Source organism: Neolamprologus brichardi, chromosome 2, assembly GCF_056152115.1.
Source record: "Neolamprologus brichardi isolate AB-2024 chromosome 2, ASM5615211v1, whole genome shotgun sequence".
Taxonomy (NCBI): Eukaryota; Metazoa; Chordata; class Actinopteri; order Cichliformes; family Cichlidae; genus Neolamprologus; species Neolamprologus brichardi.
Genome location: NC_142105.1, coordinates 2,286,114 through 2,313,682, shown reverse-complemented (window position 1 = coordinate 2,313,682; position 27,569 = coordinate 2,286,114). Strand labels below are relative to the sequence as shown.

General features: G+C 43.0%; 1 protein-coding gene across 4 annotated transcripts in view; it reads right to left on the bottom strand.

Moving 5' to 3' along the window:
* Positions 1 to 27,081, bottom strand: part of uvssa (UV-stimulated scaffold protein A) — a 36,297-nt gene extending 9,216 nt beyond the window's left edge. For all 4 annotated transcript variants that reach the window (XR_015719630.1, XM_087846069.1, XM_087846076.1 and 1 more), the window contains exons 1-9: positions 26,923 to 27,081; positions 26,509 to 26,628; positions 23,797 to 23,950; positions 23,134 to 23,310; positions 22,337 to 22,457; positions 21,651 to 22,163; positions 20,661 to 20,770; positions 19,919 to 20,047; positions 6,082 to 6,193 (exon numbers count right to left, since the gene is read on the bottom strand). Coding sequence is in view for 3 of the 4 variants with exons in the window: in XM_087846069.1 (XP_087702195.1) it covers positions 6,082 to 6,193; positions 19,919 to 20,047; positions 20,661 to 20,770; positions 21,651 to 22,163; positions 22,337 to 22,457; positions 23,134 to 23,310; positions 23,797 to 23,950; positions 26,509 to 26,618 (1,426 nt within the window). In the remaining variant the exon portion in view is untranslated. The remainder of the gene's footprint in view (positions 1 to 6,081; positions 6,194 to 19,918; positions 20,048 to 20,660; positions 20,771 to 21,650; positions 22,164 to 22,336; positions 22,458 to 23,133; positions 23,311 to 23,796; positions 23,951 to 26,508; positions 26,629 to 26,922) is intronic.
* Positions 27,082 to 27,569: the final 488 nt, after the last annotated feature.

Here is a 27,569-nt window from a genome sequence, read left to right as displayed (position 1 = left end):
CAGCACTGCATGTACAAGGATGCCAGCTGCCGTTAAACCCCGAAGAAGAAGAAGAAGAAGCTGTGTCCCAGAATTCATAGCGCAGCCCAGCTCAGTTTACAACAATGGCGGCAGCTAGTTAGTTTTAATATTACTCTTATTATTCTTTCTGGCTCACAAAATAAACGTTTAACATATTATCAGGCGAGAATGTAGCTGTGTAAACCTCAAATATCTGCTCAGTTTATCAAGACACCACATATTTTCAAAAGCGCTTCGACGTTTTCGGAGACGTCTGTTAGCCACTAGCTCGATAGCTAGCCGGGGGCTAGGCTCACTAGAGCCGTGAGAACACCACCGCCGTCTTTCGCTACTCAGGTTAAACATGATATATAAGTCACTTAGATAACTTAAAAATGTTATTGTTTGGCTTTTTTTAGTATTTTATTTGTTCCTGAGTAAATCGGTTTGGCTGAGATTAAAGTTATAGTTTTTACACAGCTGAATAAACGTCAAGCAGACAGCTGATTACGATGACTAGTCGACTATCAAAATAATCGTTTGTGGCAGCCCTAGTGGCATGTAGACTGGAGCAGGCAGGAAACAAACCAGCAACCGTCTGATAAGTAGATTACCTGCAACAACATCTGAACTAGAAAAAGAAAACCAGTCAACTTAATAATATAAAAGATGGCTAAAGCTACGGTGACATCGCCATTCGATCAGTAAAGTTCTGTCTTAAAGCCTCATTGTTACAGTCACCTTCTTACAATAATCAGAAAATGACGAGCAAGGGATGAATGTGAAGGACATTGTATGCTCGATGTAGCCCTGCCCTAAAGCATAACCAGCTTTATCATCCTTCTGGACATCATTTACTAAATGGACATGCTATTTTCAATAACACTCAAAGGTAGTAGCTGAGGCCATAAACCTGTCAGAAAAGCTGTGTTTCTGAGGCCACGGAGCAAAGAAGCTGAAGGTCATCTTCCCCCTGAGCTGCTGGCTCACAGAAGCAGCCGCCATCTGGTCATCAGGAGGAATGCAGGTAAAACACCTGCAAGACCTTAGAAGTCTATCATTTATACACAGTCCACTGGAGAGCATGCATTAACTGAAACGACTCAGTGATGTTTGAATCACTCTGTATTCTTTGCACTGTTTAAGCTTCAACCAGCACTCTGTGTGTCCTCTCCTCCTGCACTGGCTTCTTTTGGGCACGAACTGCAGGATCAGTGCCACCAGCTGTTCATGCTAACAGCAAACTGCTAATATAGCAGCAGCAGATGGAGTCAGGGAACAACAACATAGTAACTGTGATCACGATATCTGTAATTTACTGCGTTGCAAATGGAGTTAGCGAATCCGGAGAAGATACAGGCGGTCACCGGAAACGAGATTCGAGAAGCATCTAAAATGACAGAAAGCAATCGCATGGATTTTGCAAGCCGTCCTGAAGACTGACTGTGCAATAACTGAGACGGGCTCGTTGAAACAAAATGCATCTGCTTCCAGAGACTGCACAAACAAAACCCCAACAATCCAATCAGCTGGTAAACATCTTCCTGACTTTCAGCTGTGCAGTGGCAGGCAAAGACGGAGATCTAGGTAAGCATGCATATATCAGAAACATGATAACGAGACATGAAACTCAAAGTGAAACTCAGCTGAAATCCATGGGCTGATTCTGTGAGAGCACAGCTCGTGACAGCTGATAATTTTGTGTTTTTTGTTCAAATCAGATTTGACTGGTGAGTGTAGTTTTACATGACAGTGATTTTTTAAATGATTCATGGCGCTTTTCCCAGTTCATGGAGATTGGGAATTAAAAATACCTCCCCAAACACACACACACACACACACCTGCTCATTTCAGAGCACCAAATGGAAGAGGTTAGTCTGCTTGTTGTGGATGTTAAGACACACAGATCAATGGGAGGAAATGTGTATAGTATTGTGTGTGTGTGTGCGTGCGTGCCTGGGTTGTTAGAGAAAGACACAAATGCGGGGGGTTAACAGGGTGCAAGAAAAAAAAGAGTGAAAGAGAAAGAGAGGAAAGGCAGGAAGAGGTATTGATTTTCCCAGGTTAAGCAGGGCCTGTAATTAAAATGTTAATTTGAGAAAGAGAGCGATAGTGTACTGACAGCAGAGAGAGGGATAAGAGGACTGATAATCAGGATGACAGAACAAGACAGAGAGGTGGAATGAGAAAGTGGAAAGAAGGGGACACGGGAAGACGGGAAACAGAAGGAGTGGACGAAGTCGGGAAGAATTGAAAAGAAAGAAGAGGAAATGCTAAAAAATGATAAATGTGATCCACGGGCAGAGATGAAAAGAGTGAGAGGAACCGAAATGCTCTGTGATCAGGGATATTAGGAGAGAAAGGAAAATGGATATGATAGGGGAGGAACAAAGACAAACTCTCACCCATCCAGACATCGGATTCTACTTTTGATCCTGCAGGACCATTAATTCACCAGGTCAAAGCCCTCGCCGCTCAACCCAACAGGAACACGCTTTTCGTTTAGTGAAGACAAAGAAATGAAGCTGCCCGTCTGAGTAAATGCAACATTTACATTTCAGCTGGGTGCTCGCTACAACGTGTTACCTTCAACAATCCATCCTTACATTTATAATTATGCAAGAGCAATGTGTCCAATCACATTTAGGTTTCTGAAAAGTCCAGACTACATGTAAAAATCAGCAAAAACTCCCAAACATTTGGATTAAAGATGAAAGCTGCACCTGAGTGTTTGATTGAACGTCCACCACAGTGATGTGTGCAGGCTAACCAGAGAGTCAACGTCCAAATACTTCTTATTTCTTTACAATTTAAAGAAGACAGCATTGGGACTGTGTGTGTGTGTGTGTGTGTGAGTCTGTGTGTGTGTGTGTGTGTGTGTGTGTGTGTGTGTGTGTCCATTTGACGATGGGTGGTAAAATCTGAGTGCAGGGCTAATAGGGGCTCATTAAAGAGGTTGCATTGTTAATTTGGTGTGGCCCCTCTAGATCATTACCTAGGCCACTAATCACCCTGACAAACACGCACACGCACACACACACACACACACACACACACAAGTGCACACACACACACACAAGTGCACGCACACACACACACACACACACACACACACACACGCGCGCACAGCTGTTTTGGGCCCATCAGATATAATCTAATTACTCTAACGTCTAACTGATTAGTAATGGAGGGAGGCGGGAGTGGATGGGTTCACAGGTAAAACAGGCTCAGCGTGAATGTAATGACTCAGGAAGGTGGTGCCAAGCACTCGCTGGGGGTCAAAGGTCACAGCGCAGCCAAACTACATAGCTGAGCCAGCAATAAGTGCCTGGGCAACAACATCCTGTGTTATGATGTCATTAACACTAACACATAAATATGGTCGGCCTTACACACACACACAGTTTATAACTTCACATATGAAATCATGTGAGTGATGCAGGGGTGGAGGCAGCGCTGCTCGTGGCACAACACACTAAAATCCTGAGAGAGCTTTTAGTATTTACTGTTGCCTGGAGCTTGTACGTATTAAAAACAGTCAAACTGCAACTTAGATTTGCAAAAATGTTATTATGTAGCTGACATAGCAATAAAACGCACAGGCGGCTGGTTACTGACCTGAAAATTTGACCTTTAACCCAGTTTGCTGCCTGGAGGCTAGACATGATCCATACATGTCCAATGCAGCCATGGTATACGAGGCACAGCCGTTCATATGTACGCAGCAGAAACACGAGTGTCTCTGTTACACAGCTACGCTGCCTTCAGGAGGGATCAGCGCACATCATGCTATTTGTCTCATTTCAGCCACCGAACACCGAACATCTTTGGCAAACTCCCCATAAGAAACTGGCTTTCTGTGTTTTTTTATTTTGTGGGAAATCACAACACAACTTTTGTTTCTTTTATTTTTAAAGTGACTCCTATTTTTATTGTTTTATTTCTGAGTGCATGTGCAAGAGAATGCAGCTTGATGAAGTATTAATTTATTAAAGTCGGATTCGTGTGTGATCAGTTAGAGCTTGCCTAATGCAGAGCAGGAACGGTTGTGCTTTACACATCCTGGGAGCCGTCACAGTCGGCTTTGTGATTTCCCACAGAATCACAAAAAACATCACACCATCCTCTGATGAGGAGTTTATCAAAGAGCGTCTGGTCGAGTCTGTCAGGCTAAAGAATGAGAGTGTGGCTCTCGCCAGGCGAACGGTAACAAAACACACTGAGGACACTGCAGGACATCTGGAGCTCCAGGTGAAACACAAATGCAATCATTTTGGTTCTGGACGAGACCTCTGATGTCTACAACACAGCCCAGTTACTCATCTTTAAATATTGGATAATGACAGTTTTAGATTGGCTCAGTGAAACAGACAACAGCAGGACTGGTTTGTTCACAGAGGTGATGTCCAGATAAAAGTGACTGAAATCAACCCAGAACTGAAATCGGTGTGTGCTAAAAATCAACCATATTGTTGATGTTTTAACTAAAATAGTTAACTTGACAAGACGTTTGCTGCACTTTCAGAGGAGACTGAAGATGGTGACATAGGCTACGTTCACTCTGCAGGTCTTGATGCTCAATTCAGATTTTTTGATCAAATCCGATTTTCTTGTCTGCTCGTTCACACTACAAATAAAATGCGACAGCAAACGCGCTCTAATGTGAACGCTCAAAGCGGCCGCATGTGCAAAAGAAGACGTCACACACAACGCGCTCTGTTTAGACCCAGAGCAACAGTATTGTTTGACAGATGGTTCTTAATATAAAGACTTCAGACTTCACGTTTCCCAATTTTTGCTTTAAGTTATTCTGTTATTTACATAATAATGTAAATAACCTAATAATGATCCTTATTGCTGTTTTAGAGGAGCGCTGCTTCAAAGGATAGTTGCAGATTTCTGTCAGAATCTGCAGATTATACAGTACAAAGAAAATGTTCACGTTTCTCCAACGTTGTCTTCCCAACAGTTTCACTGACATCTACACTGGATGGCCAGGAAGCGTTCGTGATGTCTTCTCCGGCGCTGATAATCAGCGTCTGTCTTGTGTCAGTGACGTAAAAGACGGATTTAATGTGACATGACCATCAAACAGCAGCTTTCTAAAACATCAGATATGTATCAGATTCAGCACCACATACGAAAGTGACCCAGATCGGGTTTGAAAATATCGGATTTGTGCCGTTCACACTGTCACACCATGATTGGATATGAGTCGCACAGGGTCAAAAAAATCGGATTTGATGCACTTTCGCCTGCAGTGTGAACGTAGCCATAGGCTACCACTCAGCTGTCAGGTGGCCAGTGGACACTCAGTGTTTACTGGCCTTTTTGATGTTGCTGAGCTGGATGTGCATTGATTTAAAAATATACTAGACTGTTGCTTTGGCCGTGTTTATCATCTCTGTGATTACTTTTGTCTTCGGCCTTCTTTAGCATTAAAATCTGTTTGGACGAGAGACAAGCTGTAAAAACCAATTCAAGACTTTGAGTCAAGTTCAGACATTATGTCTCCTTCATTTACAACGCCATGACGAGGCCATTAAACTGTCCGTCTACTGTCTGAGAGTCAGTAGAAAACAGTCAAGGCAAAAGTTTTATTAAAGACACTTAAATGAAAACTGAAAGCAGACATCCTCTGAAGCTTTGAATATATTTTTTAAAGGAAGTCAAACAAAGTAAAAACAAAACGACCACTTGTGCAGTTTTGGGACAATATTAATGATGAATTAAATTTCAGAATAAGAGCTTGTTATGGACAAACTATCATGAATGTTTCCTCATTAAAGACACAATTTGGACTAATGATATCAAAATACTTCATCATGTTGGCTGCTTCTCCTTTGTATCGTGCAGAAACGTTTGTGGGCACACGCACATAAATCCACTTAAGAAGCACATTACCTGCGTTTCACCAGCTGCCGAAGGCCGGTACTTTAAAGTGCGATCGTTTATTTGTAGAGTACGCGTGTGGCTCTCAGGAGATCAGGACAGCAGCTTTGTAGCTTAACCTCACTATTTGTGCACGTGTCTGTAGATTTGAAGTGCACATGCACGTATGTTTGTGTACATAAACTCACCGTACTCGGCTCGCAGATGCTCTGGAATGTGCGGCTCATAACCTTCTTTCTCTGGAACTTCATCAAAATCATCATCATCGTCGTCGTCCTCTCCATCTGAAGAGACCTTCATCTGAGGAAGAGGAGAATCGTTAGCTTAGTTATGTTAAAGCATCCAGTTAAAGCAGCTGCAGGAAACTCCACACGTCTAATCGAATGTTGTAGATGCAGTCATGTAAAAAAAGATGGTTTTAACAGACTTTATGAAGTCCTGTGGAAAAACATGAATCAAGAAGGCGAGTAGAAGCCAGACGCTGCTAATCCACAACAACAAATGCACAAACCTCAACAAACAGAAACAGCGAAATGAATCATTTCAAGTTACTTAAGCTGGTTCGATGAACTATTGAACCGTCGGGTGCAAGCTGCCTTCTATCAGCCTTAACTTGAATCTTTATTTTAATTGTTTAATGACAAAAATGGGCCATGAATTTTTCCACATACTGCATAACCACAATCAAGCGCACACTACTCTGTCGCTGCACCTGAATACCGCAGTAATGGTTGCACCACTAGATGGCAGCATAAACAATTTGTCACTGGATTCGTGCGACTCTCCTGCGGATCACTCTGGTTTTCTTATTAGCTAAGGGGAGAGGGATGACGATGTGTGTGTCTGTGATGAGCTTCTATCAGTAGTAAGCAAAATTTATGGTTTTTAATTTCCTGGTGAGCTTGTTAGCCATTGGCTGAGCTACAATGCAGAACACAACACACACACAGGCTCATTTCCATAACACAAATCCGTGTGCGTGCATGCATTTGTGTGCGGCGGCCCTGTGCTTTTAACAGCTGAGGAGCCACACACACAGAGTCACACGTCTAGCAGTATAATAATCACAATGATTAGTGTTATGAGGAGCAGTAAAAGCTAACGTTAAACTAACCTCTAATTCCCAAACGCCTCTTTTTCATTAGAGTGTAATACCCGATTGTGTGTGTGAGCGCGATAGAAGGCTGCTGCGTTACTGCTGATAAAGCCCATTAAAATGTTAGAATTGGTTTACCAATAATGAGTCCCTGAATAATTACCCACATGTCCCTCCCCCCAACATACACGCACACATTTACAGCTCAACCACAGCACAGACTCAGTTAACCGTGTCACAAAGCTGGATACACACCTCTGATCCACCACGCAGAGACCAATTAAAACACTTCATATTACAATACTCAACATTCAGTTAACAAGCAACTAAACAATTAAAGCCTAATTACCTCTCATTAATGCAGCTACAAAGGCTGACATATTGTGGAAGAAGGTTTGAATCAGAGAGAAATTAGACCTCATTTATGACATGTGAACAAATACTGTAGTGGATTAAAACCTCTATAATAAATATGCATGAAATTACTTCAATTTCAATTCAATTTTATTCATACAGTCACCTCGAGGCGCTTTATAAGGCTTGAGTTTTAAAATGAGAAACACTGACATGAAGTCATCTGAGTGAAATGACTAACTCGCTAACCTTTAACCAAAATAACTAGCTGCTGTGTTTATTGTAGCCACAGTGCAAACCGTCGATTCATTCGTTGGATTTTCTGTCTTTGTTTACTGACTGTTACTGATATTTACAGGAGGCACTGTGACAGCAACCCTTACCGCTGGCATTTTAACTGCCGTGCTGCATCAGTGTGTGTTATTGGTGGATCACACACACACAGATACCTGCTAATAAGTGCTAATTAACATATAAACACAAAATACAGTTCATTCATTTAAGTTGCCAAAGTGAGGTCTGCACACAGTGTGTGTGTGTGTCAGCGTACCTGTCAATCAAAGCGTCATGCTCTGATTGACAGGCTCGTTGTAAAATAATTCACTCACTCACCTTTTGTTATTTATCGTGTCATAAATCCAATTGCAGCAGACTCTAAACATTTTCAGATAAAACCAGCCATGATAAGATGTAGTCTATGGGAACTAACTCACTTTTGGAGCCAGCTGATTAGAGGAACTGCAGGGTTTTTGTTTTTTTTGTGGGGTTTTCTTCCTTTAGTCAATTTTCACTTCATTTTTATTTATATAGCACCAAATCACAACAACAAAGTGCCTTATATTGTAAGATAAAGACAATAATACGAGCCTTTTCTGGACAGGAAACGAGGAAGGAGCAAACCCAGGCCCAAACCCCCGCAGCCTCGTAACTGGGGCTGGGCCATATCATACCGTTCAAGGTAATACCGGTGTAATTTTGGGCAACGATAGGAAAATGAAATATCGCGATAGAATATGGGTAAAACGCGCATGCGCACTACCTATGTTTACATACGCACATGGCGGCGACGCAGAATGAGAAGAGCGAAAGCTGATCGTTAAATGAAACAGATGAACCAGAACTGGTTTGTAAAAATGCTGCAACTTCAGTGGTGTGGAACTGGTTTAGCTTTCGTCCGTCAGATACACAGCAAAGCACTATTTTTGGTAGAGCATGCGGGCCGTCGATATTACCGTGTTGTTTGGAAAATACGGCACACTTAAAATCAATCCTTTGATTTTTCTGAAAATCGACAGAGCTCCTTATAATCCCGTGTGCCTTATGTATGAACTCTGGTTGTGTTTACTGACCTCGAAACGATTTTATGTACACGGCGCTCGAAAATCTGTCAGATGTTTCAGTACGACTTTGCTAAGCTACGAAGCCGCACCGCTTGATGGATTGTCGGAGCATTACGGCTATCGTAGGCGGAGCCTCGCGGAGTGATACGTACTGTGCTTCAACATAATATTACGTATTGTGTGTGTATAACCTCTTTTTAAGTTTTGTGGATATTATACATGGTTATGCTGAGGATATGTCGGCCAGTTTCCACTGGAAATGCCTTTTGGTTAAACTGTCAGCAAAGAATTTGCACTGTTACATTTTTATGTAACTTTAATGCACATAAAAAAAACAGCTGCTTGTTTAAGTGAAAATACATTGATGGGGTTTTTGCACTAGTAAAGTTGTGGAGTTGTACAGTATTTTGTCTAGTGTCAATTATATCGTCAGTTATATTGTTATCGCAAATTTTCAAATGTATATTGTGATAAATATTTTTGGTCACATCGCCCTGCTCTACTCGTAACACTGCAGACACTGCAGTTCATGTACATTTCCCAGCTTAGGTGTTATTAATACAAACGATCCGTTTCTTCAAAGGAAAGATTTTGCACAGAGTGAACATAAAGTCTGAGATACTGATTCTTGACTTACGTTTTTATTATTTGAAAAAGCTGAAAGAATCCTGTTAAACTCAAGGGTACAAAGCCCAAACTTTCTCTGTTACTCCACTCGGCTGCTATCCTTATTCATCCTCGGAGGACAACGGCTCCGCACACAGCAAATGCACACACACATATACACACAGATATAGTCTCTATAGGTTTTTTGCTTGTCTACTTTAATCCCGGCTGGTTTATTCTGTTCTGATCAATGACCTAAGACTAAGAAGTGATCACCCAGCTGGACGAAAATCCTGCCCTAACATCATCCTTTTTCCCCCTCTTTCTGCCTCTTTGTCTCTAATTCACCTTAATTTAATCCTGATAGCATCGAGTCCTGTCGGCCGGCCTGGCAGAGCTGTAAGTCTCACAGTAGAATTAGCTTTCCCCTAGAAACATTTTGCTGACGGGCAGAGCACTTAAAATATGGCTTCTATTCCCCCACATGGCTGCACGGGGGGCTGCTTTGCATTTTAACAGAGCTTTGGTTTATTCCCTGGGACACACACACACACACACACAGAGGGAGAAAACCACACGGTAACACAGAGTTCCCCACGGGAGATAAAAACTGCTTCTTTAACTGAAACTCTAGATCTCGCAGACAAATTAGAAGTGATAGTTTAAGTAAAGCGGAGCCATGCGTCACTGTAATAGGAAAAGGACAAAACAAATATTGGTAACTTTCACATTAAAAACAGGCCCAGATAGAAATAAAAATAGCTCCGCAACAGAGCAGAATAAATAAAAAGTTGTTTAAGTAAAGCAGGGCTATGTGTTACTGTAATGGCAATGTTTACTGGCAAATAAAATAAAGCAGAGAAATGGGCGAGGATGAAAAATAAGCATTCCTTTAACAAGCAAATAAAAAGAGATCTGTTGAAATTGGCTGCTAAAGTTGAGACCATACATTATCTGGGCGATAAAGCAACTGTGGGTTTGCAATGGCGACTACCTACTGAAACTCATCCCCCAAAAACTCTGTTCTTTCTACCAAACTCTCATTTTTTTCCTAAAAAAATAAAATAAAATCTATAACACAATCTGTAAAAACGCCACTAAATAATAGCACGTCAAAGTAAGAGAATCTAGGATTTTCTCTCTAACATATTCGAATAACACCAGAGACAGAAGCAATAGACACTACTCTGACACTAGAGGTGGGAATCACCATACATCCCACGATACGATATTATTGCAATTTTTTTAAAATATTTTGCGATATTCAGATTCTGTACATAAAGGTAAACTTTATCAATATTCATTTTATCTAATATCAAAGTCTCACACTCAGTCTTTCTCTCATTTCAGTTTTATTGTTGACAAACTGAACGGTTTGTATTACAGTCTAGTCCAACTTAACTGAATCAACCATCTGGTACAATTATAGCTATTCTGAACTATGCAGTTTATGAAAACTATGCAGCCCCTTCAGCAACTGAAGAATTTGAAAGTAAATTAAAACTAAATATAATTTTGCATTAAATAAAAAAGTTTTAAACTTAATTAAAATAAAACATGTCTTAAATTAAAATAAGTAAACTGTCATGTTTATTGCTGCCAAAAAACGTTAAACACATTTGGACAGTGAAGGAATGTCAGGATTCTTGCTCAGAAAAAGGATCAACATGCTCTGAAGTCAGAGCACAAAAACCTTTTTGTAACAAAATATCGATTTCTGCTGTCCCTGTATCCATACACTATTAGCAATAAAATATCACCATACTACACAGTATCCATTTTGCCCCCACCCCTATCTGACACCAGGATGTAGTCCCAAAAAAGCTAAGTATGAAGAGGACGTTTGGCATCACAGCTGATACGATACCATCAGCACCTCCAGTTAAAAGTCAAATCGACCATCTCTAGATTTCATCTCATTTCGGTGCCGCCAATGAGGTCAGTGTACAGAGCTCTATGAAGTTTTCTACTATTGGATCTATGCGATGTCATAAGGGATACCCCTGACACGGCTGCACCAAGACGCTGTATAAAAGAAACAACAAGTAATTTGAACAGCAAACACAGAGATGGAGACAAAGTCCTGAGCTAAACTCCATCCGGGGTTCAAGTAACCGATAACTGGACACTGACTGTCTGGCAGGAAATCCCAGCACACGCTGGTAAGCTTTAGAGTGAAGGTTGTTACAGCAAATGCATTTTGATGTTAAGATGTGCACACAGTACCTGCCTCAGACCCACAGCTGTGGGGGGAAAGGTGCAACTAGAAACTAAAGTATGTCCCTGCATCCACAGGTGTGCTGCTTATTCAGCGTCTACGCCGTCTCCCCCTCTGTCCTCCCCCTCCTCTCTCTTAAGTAAGACTCTTATCCTTTATAAAAATGATGTGAGGGCGCCGCCTCGGACAACTGCTCCCCTGACTTCATTTGTCTCTTGGCAAGTTTGATGGCGCTGCGTTTAAAAACCCATTCAATCTTATAAACCAAAAATTAAATGTAGTCGAGTGTGATGGGCACTCAGTGCATCTGCTATTTATATGCTAATGTACACTCAGCCTGCCAAGGCCTGGCAAATTATTACTGCACAGCCATAAGTCAGGTGTATGGCAGAGAGGGGAGGGGCGGGTTAACCAGCACGCAGACACACATGGAGGGCGAGAACAAGAGCGAGAGCAGGAGGACGCGAAGGGGAGAAGGAAGGAGGAGAGGAGACGAGAAACGAGGAGGCGAAAAAGCCCTAAAACGCTGCCTGTGCAGACGCGTTATATATCGCTCTCCGGCAGGCTGTGCACACACTCGGTGACGAGATAATTTCATTGTACATTTGAGGCCGAAATGGAAAATGTCTTTCGGGAATACCGACGGGCTCTAATGCCGCCATTATCACAAGGCATTTGCTTTAAGAGAGGGCGAGCGAGAAACAGCTTAATGAACACATCATACACAAATGCTTTTCTAAACATACAGTCATCTTCCTCGCAATATTACGCATATATTACGTGCGCACATCTGTGCAGATATTAGAAGCTGAGGCGCGCGGCGGCTTCTGCTCTGTGACTCTGTGCCGTTTCATCACCGTTCCCTTCTGGAGTTTGGACTCTATCACACGTTTCCCACCCGGCCCGGAGGCAGGGGTGGGTCAGCCGCCATCTTTGCTATTTTAATCATTAATTCCGTTTACTTATAAACCTGTAAGTAACCCATCTGTGAGACCCTGCTTCAATTATTACCACTGTTACAAGATATTCCTTTTTCCATCTTTGCTTTGTTGAGGAGACCCGAGGTCTGCTGCCTCTGATTGATTTCAACATATTTACAAACTAATTAGGCCTAAAGCCTGCAGTGGAGCCTGACCTATTCAGGGCTTGATTTGCCACAACATCCCACATCTCTATTACCATCTTGCACTTCTATTCATTACTACCTAGAAGGATCCCATGGGATCCACTCTAATGACAAAAAGCTTTGCACTCCCCTCTCTCTGTAGTCTCTTCTCTGCTGCTTTACCCCCATTACCCTCCCACACCACACACACACACACACACACACACACACACACAGCCTTTGTCTCTGGAGAGCAGTCAGCTTATATGATGTATAAGGTGACATCTTTATTTCACTAACCTAGCCTGGCAGGTCTATTAGCCAGCCTGGAGCTTCTCAAACCTTCCCCTGTCAGCGAGCTTATTTTCAGCTGTCTAGTTCATTTCCCCCTCCCAGCCTGTCTCAATCTGTGATCAAAACAGTCATTATTATACACTGTCACCTACTACCGTAGTGAAATGACCCTGCTATTCTATTTTACTAGTAAAACTACTGAAAGCTTTGGCGAGACAATTAAAATGTCCAGAAAAACCTTTCACAGAAGGACCGGGCTCCGGAGCCGGTTCGGTCCTTTGGTCAGTGATGGACCGTGACTATCCCAGTGCATCCATCATTTCCAATTTGGAAACCCTTCCTCTTTCATACTATCAGAGATCCTTGATGAAACCAGACTGTGCCCACTCTGACTCACTGCATTATACTCCAGTAGCAGAACCATCCATTTCCATCCACTCATATTCAGAGAATTGTGACATTCAGTCTCTGAATCACCAAATTCTAATAAGTTCGCTTTGAGCTGGTGTACCAACTTTCAATGGGCTTCTTAGGAGTTTGTGCAATGCACCCTATACACCTGCAACTGCAGTCATTTTGCATTAAATGATTCTAATAAGCATTGAAGTACCGCGTACTTCACGAGACTTCGCAAACTTGCTGCATACATTTTTTATACGCGTGTTACGTGCACGAGATGATCCAATCAACCGAGCCGACGGTTTTCTGACTGGCAACAAATGAATGAACAACAACGAAGGCTGGATGTGAAGTTCTGAGGATTTATATGAAACCTTTTTGGCCAAATCGAGCAGGCAAATTCCCAACGGTACTGAGACAAGTATATTTGGTGTCTGTGTTATGTATAGAAGTGAGAGAAGCCGGTCCATTCAGAGAATGGATGTACGCATGAGAAAGAGGGAGGGTTGGAAGAGAAATAGAGAGATAGTCTTTCTTTGTTTATCTCCGGTGAGAAACAGGCGGCCATATCCATTGTGCTGTGATAAGATGGGTTATCAGCAGTAAACAAGGCCCTGGCCTGTATGAATGGAGCTCGGAATGACTGAATATAGTCTTAAAAACAGATATGTTTAAATAAGTCCGCGTGTCTTATCCTTTCCTAAACATTAGCCCACGTTTTCAGTTTGCAGGGTTCGACAGATGCATATAGGATTCACATCTCATAGCTCTTACTGAAAATGCATTTCAAGCAGCCGCTGTTCTAAAAAGTATGCAGGGCGCTGTAGACGACGCTGCAGGAGACGCTACAGGAGACGCTGCAGGAGACGGAGCTAAAACGCTTCAAGTCCCTCCACACGAAACACAACAAAGCTTTCACTAGTGAAACAGCACCGGCCTCATACCTGCAGTTTAACAACATTAAACCAAAGAGTGTCGTCTGCTGTTGATCACAGCATCAAAGAAATGGGATTTGTCTTTTGACCTCATGTGACAGCCTCCATCAGCAGACAGGAAGCTCGTGCAACTGACACAACAAAGAAAAATGGATGAAGGACAAATTTAAAAAAGGTCGAAATGATCATTCAAAAAGAAAGAATATAGTATATATTTAGAGACGCACGCGTTTCCATTTGACTCACTATCCTGATGTTATTTATTCAGAGGCAGCCTAAAGTGGCCGTTCAAGGAACTGCAGTTTTCATCGTTCAGCCCCAGACACCAGCGAATCCTGCAGCGCTGCATCACCGACATAGTTAGATTAGATCATATAATAGTTACAGACTCCGCGGTCATCGTGGAAATCTATAGAAAAAGGTTCCGATTGTCTGGACGCACAAATCTGTTGTGATAACGTTGCTCGCAGAGGTAGCAGCATGAACAAACCTAACAGGAAGCTCTCGGATGCTACAAACGAATTAAGTAATAGCAGGAGTCTCGGTGTGAGGAGCAACAGCAGAGCAGCGTGAGTGTGCCCGACTGCATCTGTGTGATTATTGGCATGAAAGCCTACAGCTTCACAGGGCCCCCCCCCCCACACCCTTTACTTTTACTTCCCATCCACTCGACACTGTTTGCACTAATTCGATTGGATGCGTGGTCATCACTTAAATCACTTTAAGCATATTTGCACTGCACAACACATTATATTTCTTCATTTCCATTTAATACTTGTACAGCTGCTGTTATTATTCTATTTCTTCATACATTCTTATATATTTCTATACTGTGTATTTGTGTATTTTGTTGTACAGTTATTTCATTTTTAACTTTAATTTTTATATTTTATTTTATTCCTTCCCTCCTATATCGTATAGATTTTAAAATTATTTTGTTCACTTTTAATATTCTGAATAATTTAGCGCCCAGCTGTTTTTCTGAATTACTCCACTCATACAATCCCAACAGAGCACTTAGATCGTCCAATCACAGGCTCCTAGCACAACCTGGGTCTCGAATGAAGTCGAGAGGTGACCGGACTCCGTGGCACCCAGACTCTGGAATAACCTCCCTGCTCATATTCGTACTGCTGAGTCGATCCAGTCTTTTAAATCACGTCTTAAAACTTTTCTTTTTACTTTGGCTTTTGATTCTGTCCAGTTGGCTGGTCCAGCTTGTTGTGTTGTTTGTTGTCCTCTTTTATTGTTTGTTTTAATTGTCTCATGCTTTTACTGACTGTGAAGCACTATGGTCAACACTGTTGTTTTAATGTTTAATGTACAAATATTTTGATTTGATTCCCAGTTAAATTGACCCTTTTTAATTTTCATATTATCTTATTCAGTCTTTTTTTCTTTAGGTCAGAGCAGTTGTGTAAGCATTTCACTGCATATCGTACGGTGTATGACTGTGTATGTGACAAATAAAATTTGAATTTGAATTGACTCCGCCCTCCTAGATCCTCTTTTCTCATTATTTAAACAAGCAGCTCCATCTGCCTCCATAAAGCTGCTCTTCCTTCCCTGCAGTTCGCCCGTTATGGGAGACTATACTGAGAGGCCCGCTGTGAGAGAAACCAATCGCGTGGTGTGTCAGCCACCCGACAGAGAAGGACCCAGTAATGGAAGGCCTTTTAAGGTTAAAAAGGAAAAGCTAATTATGATAAAGGGGCTGTAAGTTGTGTGGTTATCACAGTGCTGGGCCTGCTGGTGCAGCAGACTGGTCCCTGACAGTGATAACCAGGCAGAGTAAGACGCCCGGCGCTCTGTCACTGTCACTGTGCCACTCTGTTCAGCTAAAGATGGATTCAGACTCTACAAATTTTATGCCTTTTTTCCCCAACATGTACTTTGCATTTGTCGCTCCTTTAATAACAGCAGCCTGCAGTTGATTCTCTACGATTTGCCTCTTTTTCCCCTTTTAGAAATGATCTGCACTCCAAGTGTGTTGTCAGCATCTAAAACAGCAACTGTTCATCATTAAACCGTTTCAAACAATATGAAGCAGAGCTCTCGTGAGATGACGTTTCCTCTGGTCGGAGGGGCCGCTCCTCCTGCCCCTCCTGCTCAAACAGCAGCAGAGTGGCGATCCCAAGTCAGATACAGAGGCAGCGAGATAGACCTATCAGCTATCAAGCCACGGGGCACATTAGCGGTAGTGAAGTGAATGAATGGGTACATCCTCCCCCTTGCTCCCCAATTTCTCCTCTCTCCTCTAATGCATTATGCATTATGGCTGTACCTCACTACTATCTCACCTCTCCCAAATGTCTCTGCTATTAATATTTCCATCCTCGCTATCTCGATCTCTCATGAGACTGGGAAGCCCACGCAGGAAACGATGTTCAAAGAAGAAAAAAGGATATTTTATAGCCTCGCACATCAAAACAAAAACAATGATGATGCGCTCGCTCGGTGACACGGACGCAGACACAACACGGCTTGTCCTCGTAGTACGCTGCGTGCTAGCAAAGCAGCAGATGTGCAGCTGCAAGAAGTTGGTGGCGACCCCACAGCACCAGCACTCTGCACTGACCACATTTATATGACTTGGACCCAAAGGGACCCTCGCACAGTGCAGAAAGATTACAATAAATCCCTGAAGAGCATCTACGTGACAAAAGGGCAGCGATGGGTCTCGTTCAAAGTGTGCGCACTAATCTGTGGTTAACTGTGCATTTAAACTCCACACGTACACGATTAAAGACACTTTCTCACAATGTGTGCACAAACGTTTTCACACTCTTACCTGCTCTGTCACTAGCTAACCTTTTAGAGATAGTTGCACATTAGCTACAAGCCCTGGAGGTACAATGTGAGACTAGACTACGTAAGATAGCACTTACTAACATTTCCCAAAATACTCCCTGACTGACTGAGTCAGAGAGTCTCACAGCTCGGTGAAGACAAGCATGTGAAGCTGTGTTGGTGGAAGCTAGAGCCCTTCTGGGACTAATGCAGGCGTCAGGACTGTATGTCTCATATTGTTTTACGTTCTACAAAAAGAAAACAGCACATTGTTCAATTTGTCTTTTGTAAAATTGATGCATAAAATTTAATAAAAATGTCTGAGGGAAAGAAAGTGAACAGTCTGGGCTAGATCCATTTTCTTCTGCTTATCCAGTTCAGGGTCATAATGGAGCTCGAGTCTGTCGTAGGAACGGGGAAGGGCAGGGCATTTGCACTCACAGTCACACCTGTGGACAGTTTGAATCACTATTTAATCTAACCTTACTAACTGCATGTGTCTGGATTATGGGAGGAAGCCAGAGTACGCAGAAGGAACACATGAAGATGTGGGCGACCGTTGCTCAAGAGTTGGCAGTTCGTCTTGTGATCGGAAGGTTGCCGGTTCGAGCCCTGGCTCGTTGTGTCCTTGAGCAAGACGCTTCACAACCGCCTCCTGGTGATGGCCAGAGGGGCCGATGGCGCGATATGGCAGCCTCGCTTCTGTCAGTCTGTGGCTACAACTGTAGCTGCCTCCACCAGTGTGTGAATGTGAGAGTGAATGAATCGTAAAGCGTTTTGAGGGTCTCAAAAAGCGCTTTACAAATGCAATCTATTATTATTAAGACACGAGAAGAACAAACTCCAGCAGAAAGGCCCGATCAGATGGTTGACTTGCACCCAGCACAGATCTTCTTCTGACGTTGGCCAACTTTTGATCCCACGCGATCCAGGCTGTGGGGAGGCTGACTGATGACTGATGGTGTGCTTTTCTATCCCAGTATGCTTTTACTGCACCGGCAGTGTGTTTGAGATCGTTGTTATGAAGCCTTTAAATAGTTTTGACAACATCAGAATCAGATTACTTTATTAATCCAGAAGGAAATTATGCAACACCACTGAAAGAAATGCAGACAGAAACCATGACCGAGCCTCCAGCATGTTTTACAGATGACTACAGACTCAGTCTTCTACCTTTCTCCTTATTTTGAGTCTGGATTCATCGCTCCATAAGCCTGTTGCTACTGGCTTTCCCAGGTCAGATCTTTGATGAACGTTTCTTAAAAACATGCCTTTCACATACTGTTTCAGGTTGCCACAGTCAGGACTCTGCAGACTACGACAAGAAGTTTTCTACCAATAGCACTTTTACCTTGTTAAAGCCTCTTTAAAGTAAAGAAATACTGCTGTATGTCTATCAAAATGTGTCATCTTTGACATTTTTATAGATTCATCTCCTTCCCTCAGTCAGAACTGTGATAGATGACCCAGAACATATCGCCAAGACAACAAAGAAGTGGCTAAAGTAAATATCACCTTCAAAGCCTTTACGTGCAACATATTTCTCTGTCATGTCCTGCTGACGTTGCACAGCGTGAGGCTTCAGTCAGCTTTACTACACATACAGCTGTAGCCCAGCCTGACTCTTTGTTAGGTGCAGCAAAATCAAACCAACACAAGGACCCAATTTAGTCCAAATGTTCCTTCCTGGATGTAAAAGTGAAACTTTTTAAAAGGAGTTGATGACATATTGAGCGTCCTCGGAGAAGCAGAGATGACGCTGCTGACTCCAGAAAATTCTTCTATGGGACTCCGTTAAACTTCTCTCTCCAAACACAAAGAACCTTTAAAAAGCAATTTATTTTAATGGGAGTTTTGGTTGAGGAATCAGTTCCTCTGTAAACACACTCAGGCTGCTGCTGCAGGAGAACCCAACAGAATTTAGAGAAACATGAAGCTTTTCTCCATCACTGCAGGCAGAGGCAGCCAGTTATCAGCTGCAGCTGTTCTATCAGAGCGCCTCACTCCTGCACCATCACCTGTGTAATGGAAAGCTCCCCTATTTGATTTACAATAGAATGCTGCCATCTACTGGTTACCTTCTATAATAGCACCAAATCAATCTGCTCACACTTGGGCAGGTTAAATGTAACCAAACAACTTTTTTTATTATTTAACAAAAAGAGAGCACCGTGTCTAATCTTAACTACGAGCTGTATCCATCCATCTTCATCCGCTTTATCCGAGGCCGGGTCGTGGGGGCAGCAGCCTAAGCAAAGAGGCCCAGACCTCCCTCTCCCCAGCCACCTCCTCCAGCTTATCCGGGGGAACACCAAGGCGTTCCCAGGCCAGCCGAGAGATATAATCTCTCCAGCGTGTCCTGGGTCTGCCCCGGGGCCTCCTCCCGGTGGGACATGCCTGGAACACCTCGCCCAGGAGGCATCCTTGTCAGATGCCCGAACCACCTCAGCTGGCTCCTTTCGATGTGGAGCAGCAGCGGCTCTACTCTGAGCCCCTCCCGGATGGCCGAACTCCTCACCCTATCTCTAAGGGAGAGGCCAGCCACCCTTCGGAGGAAGCTCATTTCCGCCGCTTGTATCCGCGATCTCGTCCTTTCGGTCACTACCCACAGCTCGTGGCCATAGGTGAGGGTAGGGACGTAGATCGACCGGTAAATTGAGAGCTTCGCTTTTACACTCAGCTCCCTCTTCACCACGACGGACCGGTGCAGCGTCTGCATTACTGCAGCTGCAGCCCCAATCCGTCTGTCGATCTCCGGCTCCCTTCTCCCATCACTCGCGAACAAGACCCCGAGATACTTGAACTCCTCCAATTGGGGCAGGAACTCATCCCCGACCCAGAGTGGGCACTCCACCCTTATATGAGCTGTATCATTAGCTATAACTCACCACTTTGCGGACCCTGGCCTTGTAGTCGATGTGAAGCTCTTTGTGTTTCTGCAGCGTGGCTTCCAAAGACCTCTTCAGGTCAAGTGCTCGTCTCAACAGCTGCTCCTCAGCACCTGATTTGGTGAACACCTGCACACACAGGGAAACCAGAAATACAGGTAAGATGGCCACACATACATACATACGTACTCAGACAGCTGGTCAGGCTGCCCGCAGTAATGTGACCAATAGAAATCACGCTGTGAGCCAGCAGGAGAGCGTTTGAAATAATCTAAATAATCATGGATTCCAAAACCATGGTTAAGCACTGATGTAGGAACATTGATGTATGACAGCAGAGCCACTGCAGGCATTTACACCAGTATTTAACACAGTTAATGCACAGAGACAGAGGCAGACGTTCTCCAAACTCTCAGAACAAACGCTGACTACGTTCTCTTAGTCCACAATCTTATATATTCTTACAGACACGCAGAAGATACAAATATACGCACATCAAAAGAAGCAATGTTCTCAAAGTACTGAAGCACGTCTAAAATAATATCTCACCCTCTGTTTACATGGAAACACAAGTGCTCAGCTTCTTTTCATGTTTAACGCAGCGCTAGCAGAGAGGCACTCGAGAGTCTTGCAAGAATGTAAGACCATAACAAACACACAAGGAAACAGTTAACTACACAGGAGAACCGCTGTTCAAATACTCTGCTTTTGGCCTTTGAGGTGTGTGTGTGTGTGTTCTTACCTGAACCCAGCCCTGCACAGCTGGCAGATGTTTGGCTGTTATGAGTTTATGGAGGTCTATCACCGTGGAAACCACCGGCTCGTTATCCTCCGTCTCCTTCACATGAAGACCTGGAAGAAAAACAGCGCTCACTCCTCTGACTGTGCCGACACGTTAACAGGACTATTAGAGGCCTGTTTGATTCTCAAAGGTCTGCTTTATGCTCATTGAACAGCACGATCCATTCACCTGGACACCGCTGCTCTACTCAGAAGATCCCCGTGATATTATTTAGACATTTGTATATGAAATGCCACGAGTGCAACATCCTTCATGAGTTATATTAGAGTCAAACATATTTGTGGTGCCGTCACATGTTTACAGGCTTTAATAAAACAAAACTGTGTCATGTTTGAATGTTAACGACTGAACTGTAATCATACGTAACACATCGAGTGCTTTACACAGACGGGAAATCTCTTCTGCTCCCAAACCCTCGTCTTCATTTCACTAAACAGACCAAAGGCCTCAAAGAATTTATCACCAGCATTTATTTTTGCCCTGTTGAGATAAAAGCGTGAGCACTTTCAGCTCTGATACAAAACAAGCAAAAGAGGGAAGATAAAGAGTAAAATGTTCATCAACCAAAGTCAGACATGTTACCCACACATGCACATCATGCTGACACACAGACATGATGTGGCAGAAACTGTGACTGCTGCTCTTTGCCCGATAAAACGTCGAACATATTTCTGGATGTAGCACTGAACCCTTTTCATCACTTTGAGTGCAGTCGCACACACAGCCCTACAAATAAGTGGTTCGATAGTGTGTGAATGCTACACTCTAAACTGCCAGTTTATAAGGTACACAGTATAAAATGTATTATCTTAATAATGCACAGCGGCTGTTTCAGGGAGTAAAGTTTGTGTTCAAAGGTTTTGCTGTGATTTATTATTTTCTTCACTGGAGTTTCACCGTGAAGCTTCCACGTGTGTGTGTTCTACGCACCAGGACTGAGGTTCAGATCCAGACTGTAGGAGTGAGATATGAGGCCAGAGTTCCTGATAAAGTCTTCATCACCAGCCTCTTCTTCTTCATTCTCTGTATTACTTTCCTCCTGCTCGCTCTCTTCGTCTTGCTCCACCTCCATGACTTCCCTCCTTCCAGCTTCCTTCCTTCTGTCCATTTCCTGCTTCTCCCCATCCTCGCCCTCTGTACCTTCAGACCTTTTCTTTGTTTTCTCCCTCTCTCCTTTCTCCTCCCAGTTCTTTCTGTTTCCCTCTGTCATTCCCATGCTTCCTGTGTTTTCCTCTCTTTCTTGGACCGTTCCCACTCCGCCATCAGCCCTCAGGTCTTTGCTGCAGCAGGGCTGCTCATCATCTGAAGGACACTTAGTGTCTGGCTGGGAGTTGGAGGGGCTGCTGTTGGCTGTTTGGATGTCTATGGGGCTGAAATCTGGGAAAAGCAGCCTCATGCACGATTCCATCTCTGTCAGCGTTGCTTCTATTTCTTGCTGCAACTCTAACAAAGAAACAATATAAAAGTCTTAATGCCCAAACATTAATAACACTATGTGTAAAGATCCAAATACAAACAAAACCACTGAGACTTTGAGTGTTTAATAGTTTCTGATAATGGAAATAAAAACATTGGTATTAAAACGAGAAGCAGGGAACAACACGATGTAGTTTTACCCTCCATTTCTTTAGCTGCTGCTTCTACTTTCTCCTTGTAGATCCTCTCCATTCTCCTCCGTCTTTCCTCCTCCCTCGTCCTCTCTGCTACTGTTCTCGCCTCAATGTCCTGGAAGTCCACCTGAAAGCATGTACACATAATAGCACCCCATCAAAATCTATCCATGCACACAAAGATGAACAACAACTGTTCCTCACTCACAAGGCCAACAATGCCAGTGTTGCAGCTGGTAAACATGTGGCTCTTTAACACGTCTTTACAGATCACCAGCATCATGCAGCTTCCAGAATCTGTAGTGTGCTTCTATTTCATACTTCTAGAGCAGGGGTGTCAAACTCCAGGCCTCGAGGGCCGGTGTCCTGCAGATTTTAGGTCTCACCCTGGGTAACACACCTGAATCACATGATTAGTTCATTACCAGGCCTCTGGAGAACTTAAAACATGTTGAGGAGGTCTTTTAGCCATTTAAATCAGCTGTGTTGGATCAAGGACACATCTAAAACCTGCAGGACACCGGCCCTCGAGGCCTGGAGTTCGACACCTGTGTTCTAGAGGATTGTTAAGGCTGATACTGAGAGTTGTGAAATCTAAATCTGATAGGCAGAACACAGAACGCTTCCTAACGCCTCCTTTTCCTCGTTGTTTGTATCATGCTGCCTGTGGATCTTCTCACAGGTAATTCAGATGTTATTTCAGTGTGTTTTCCTCATGTACAGGGTCTTGCGGCGGATTCAAACCGAGGCCTCTGCATTAGCCTCATACCACATGGGTCACTCTGTATCTCTGCATCGCTCACCTTTTTAACTTGTTTGAGGAAGTTGTAGCCCAGTGCCAGCTTCTTATAAGCAGAGCCATAAGACGTTTGCCACGACTGCACAGTCTGGACGGCCAGAGCTCTCAGTTTCCTGGCTACTTCTTTGGGAGGAGGGAGGGGCTGCTCTGAATCAGTCTCTACCGTCAGCTCCAAGAACTCCTGTGGGAAGAAGAGAGGTGGAGGAATAGACGAGGGGGACACAGAAAGAAAGACATGCTAACATTAAAGTTGAGTGTTTGTATTGTTCCTCTTTGAATGGAATTCACTGTACGTGGATTTATCCTGCACAGATCACTTAGTGCGCATACGTGAAGCGATATCAGCCGGAAAGCTAAAAAGACTTTCAGTTTGCCTTTGCTCCGTTACGTTTTTATTTTGTTTTTAGTGTTAAATAACCATAAGACTGGGATCCACTCACAACAAACATTAGATTCAACAGTTAGCAGTGCTAGCATGCTAATGGCGCTAGACAACCAGGATGTTGGGGATATTGTCAAAACTGATATGATGGCTTCTGTAGCAGTGTGGTGACTGCTATAAAAAGCCATCATTGGCCTTATTCTGCCAGTAGAAAGCCAGGTCCTGTAATGTTTGGTGTGCACTGGATGATCTCAGATGATTACTAGCTACTAGCAGCTGATTTACCTGGAGGTTGTCCACTAGCAGCATCCTGAAGTGGTGTGACCTGGAGAAGAGCTCCCCGGCGATCTGGAAGGCAGAGAGCCGGATCTCAGCATGTTCTTGGTTCAGCTGGGACATCACTGAGTGGTACACGTGGTCTATGCAGTCATTAGACACTCTGAGGAGCGGAGGACAGGTGGAGAGTAATTAGCCCAGTAACGTTTTTAAATTTGATGTTATGAATCACGAAAGAACTTGTTTGTTGTTGTGAGGACTCATGATGCTGAAAAAGAATCACATGACTGTATTTAACACGTAACCATAAAACCTTTCTTGTGTAGACAAACACAAGTTAATGTACACTCACACAAATTGTTTTGGATGATGACGTCTTGTTGTATTGAACGATCAGCTGTTTTCTTTCATTCTTTGCGTCACCTTTATTTGACTGTCCAGTAACTTTTTATCTGTTCGTGGGAAATTGTGATTCTCATCCTGATGTAGACCCTCTGTGGCACGTGCAGGGGTCGTGCAGGGGTCGTGCAGGGGTCGTGCAAGGGTCGGGGCTTGAGCTCCTCCCCCTTTCCTGATGTGTGCCCTTTTCTTTAGACATTTAACTGTGCGCATGTGGAGTCCTCCCTGTGCCTCTCAACAATAACATTTCATTATTAATCACAATTTCGCTAAATAAAATGATCTGGCTTGCATCGGTCACATGACTACCATTGACCAACGCTCGCCCTTGATGGCAGAGCGCGCTGGTTGCGAGACGAAGACTGATGCAACAGAAACCAGTAAGTAGGGTGTACGGCCCAATCCGGCAGGGAGGGGTGGGATGCCAGATGCCCCCCCTCCTGGCTCTCCTCTCTTGTCTCTTTTGTCTTACTTGTCTCTATCAACCTTTGAAAAAGAGGCTCCAAAATTTTAAAGCTTTAAATTTTTTTAAAATTTTACTTCTCAGTTACAGTGAATTGATGTCCATCCGCCATTCACTTCTGCTTATCCTTTTCAGGGTCGCGGGAGCCTATCCCAGCTGTCTTAGGGCAAGAGGCCGGGTACACAGGTCACCAGTCTGTCGCAGCCGGGCTAACCAGCACATTCACACTATGGGCAATTTAGTGTTTCCAATTAACCTATCCCCATTAACTGCATAACTGTGGGAGGAAGCCAGAGAACCCACGCGAACATGCAAACATCAGACACCAGCCTGATGGCGAAACTGAACTTGGGACCTGAGGCAACAGTGCTAACCACCGTGCCACCGTGCTGCGGTGGATAAACTGTAGAAAACTAAACAGAAGAAAGTAGAAGAGAAATAACAATGTTAACATAAACCACTGACACACTGGTTCAACCCTGGCAGGGCCTCCTTGGATGAGGGTGTAGTGATAACGGCCGAAAAACCCGATGAATTCAAGTCCACTGCTGACAATGTGTCCCAAAATATTAATATTATAGTCTAGATCAGATCTCTAATCCCTAAACCAAACCAAGGAAGGTAAAAATGTCAGATTAACTTGTGATAAAAGGCCGAAACAGCCCGTGAAGTTGAGGCACACAACGATGCGCTCCACTGGCTGCCTTTCCTCATAACAGCCATCAAGACTTTCTCCATTTGAAGCGGTGGATTATCAGGCACTGTAACATCCTTTTATTGAATTATAACACACAGGAGTTAATTAGTTATTACGTACACGTTGGTAAATTGTCTTGTGGTAACTGATGAGACAAATGAGCGCGCTGTGTGTGCAACAGCACGACAAATATTACCTGTCCTGTTATTAACTGCACAACTGTGCTGCTCATTAGCTGCTAGCTACCTGAGTAAGAGTGTCATGGGTCTGCAGGTCTGTCCACGCTTTAGGGAACAAATTTAGTTTTAAAGTAAGTTCCCTGCCTTTCTTCAGGGTTTATATTTCACTAATCTGCATATCCACATAATTATGGATTAAAACACACTGTCTTTCTAAGAAAATACATTAAGAAACAAATTTTATTAGATTTATATTGTAAATAAGACAAAATGCTGAATTTACAGCAGCAAAATGATTTTATCTCTACAAACATTTAAAAGCTTTCTGCACAGATAGTCAAGCAAATTGAATCATCATAAATACATTATTTAATATTTATTACTTTATTTTTTATTCTTATTACTTTATTATTATAGCACCTGGAATAATTAATAAGAGAAGGATTCTGGAAAGTGGCCATAGTATATACACTGTAAAATGTCACTGTATGTGCATGTGTGTGTGTGTGTATTTTATGTGTATAGATTTTTTGGCTAAATTCTTATTTTACTGTAATCTCATTAGACTTGTTCTATCAGCTACCATCTCCTGTGGACTTTTTAATCTCTCAAGTCTCAGATCAACACAGCCCTGCCCTCCAGCACTATCAGCAGCAACGCTGCACCCATCAGGTAAAACATGGCTACGTTTGCATTGCATTGTCCCCACTTGATGACAATGATATAGTTTGAAGCGATATTATATTAGCTTGTTGATGAATGTGGGTTGTTGTTATTCTATGTGCCCCTTTTGATATTCTCTCGACAATCTGCGCGCTTGATAACAGATCTTGATAGATTCAGGGTTTCCTTACTGTGTTGTCAGATACTTACAATCCTGACCCCTTTCCAAAGGATTGCACATTTTGGAGTCTTTCATTTGTTTCATAATTCCACTTTACACCTACAACTAAATAATCGCTGTGGAAATGCTGATGTCATACTTGCAGAGCTTTTTGACCTCCTTCATTTTGTCTTGGTTGAGCTGTGGCTGTCCTGATGTGGTCAGTTCCTCCACCAACTCCGATAGACGCTCCCTCTGAGACAGCTCCATCACTGTTCATCTGCACATAAAAACATACCTTTAACTATACAGTGTGACTCAGGTTACACAAAGGTAAACCTTTACTCTGAATTAAAATCTTTCATATTAAAACTCAATCAATCAGATATCTGTGCAGCGTTTTTTATTTTATAGAATTTAACCAGATACAGAAAAATATACACAATTCAAATCAAAGAAACAAAGAAATCTCCAGATTTCAGGTGGAGTCATTGAAGGCTAGCATAGCATCCACCTAGCTGGTACAATCCTAACAGAACATGAAGACAACAGCATCTGCCGGTTAGCTACTGACCAGCTTGTTTAAACACACTGGACCTCAGGGAGACTTCTACCGGTTAACGAGTCCCGTCGGTGAGCCGCTTCATTCATGACAAAGATCAACAACTCAAACGCGGCTGTATTTCTCTGTTTACGTACAGCAGCGTTTAGTTCTGTCATGCATTTCCTGAAAGCGAACGTACTACCGGTTTGACTTTTCAGAATAAGAGCTTCAAACTGTGCCTATCGATTGTGCTTTATTATCATTTTACTGACTGTAGCTCATGGCTGTCACTCAGGGGTGAGTGGACAACAACAAACAGCTGCTTTTCCTAAACAAAAAAGTTTAAAAGTGACCGCTTGAAAATAAATGTTTTCCTTTTCAGTTGATTCACTTGTTACAACACATATGTAGTATGTATGGGGGCGTGTCCAAATCAGATTTTATATGGGCCTCCGCTTTTACATTAAGATGTATTATTTACGGTCAGCGACCACAAACAGAACTAGAAAAATTTGCATTTCCTGCGAAAATGCAGTGTGGATGCTTTAAAGCTGAAGCTGTCTGCAAAAAGTAGCTGAAAAAGCTGAAAAGTTGCAGAAATTGTAAAAATTTTGCAGAAGCAAAGGAACTTTGCTAAAAAGTAATAACTTGGCAGAACTGCAATATCTTAGAGGAAA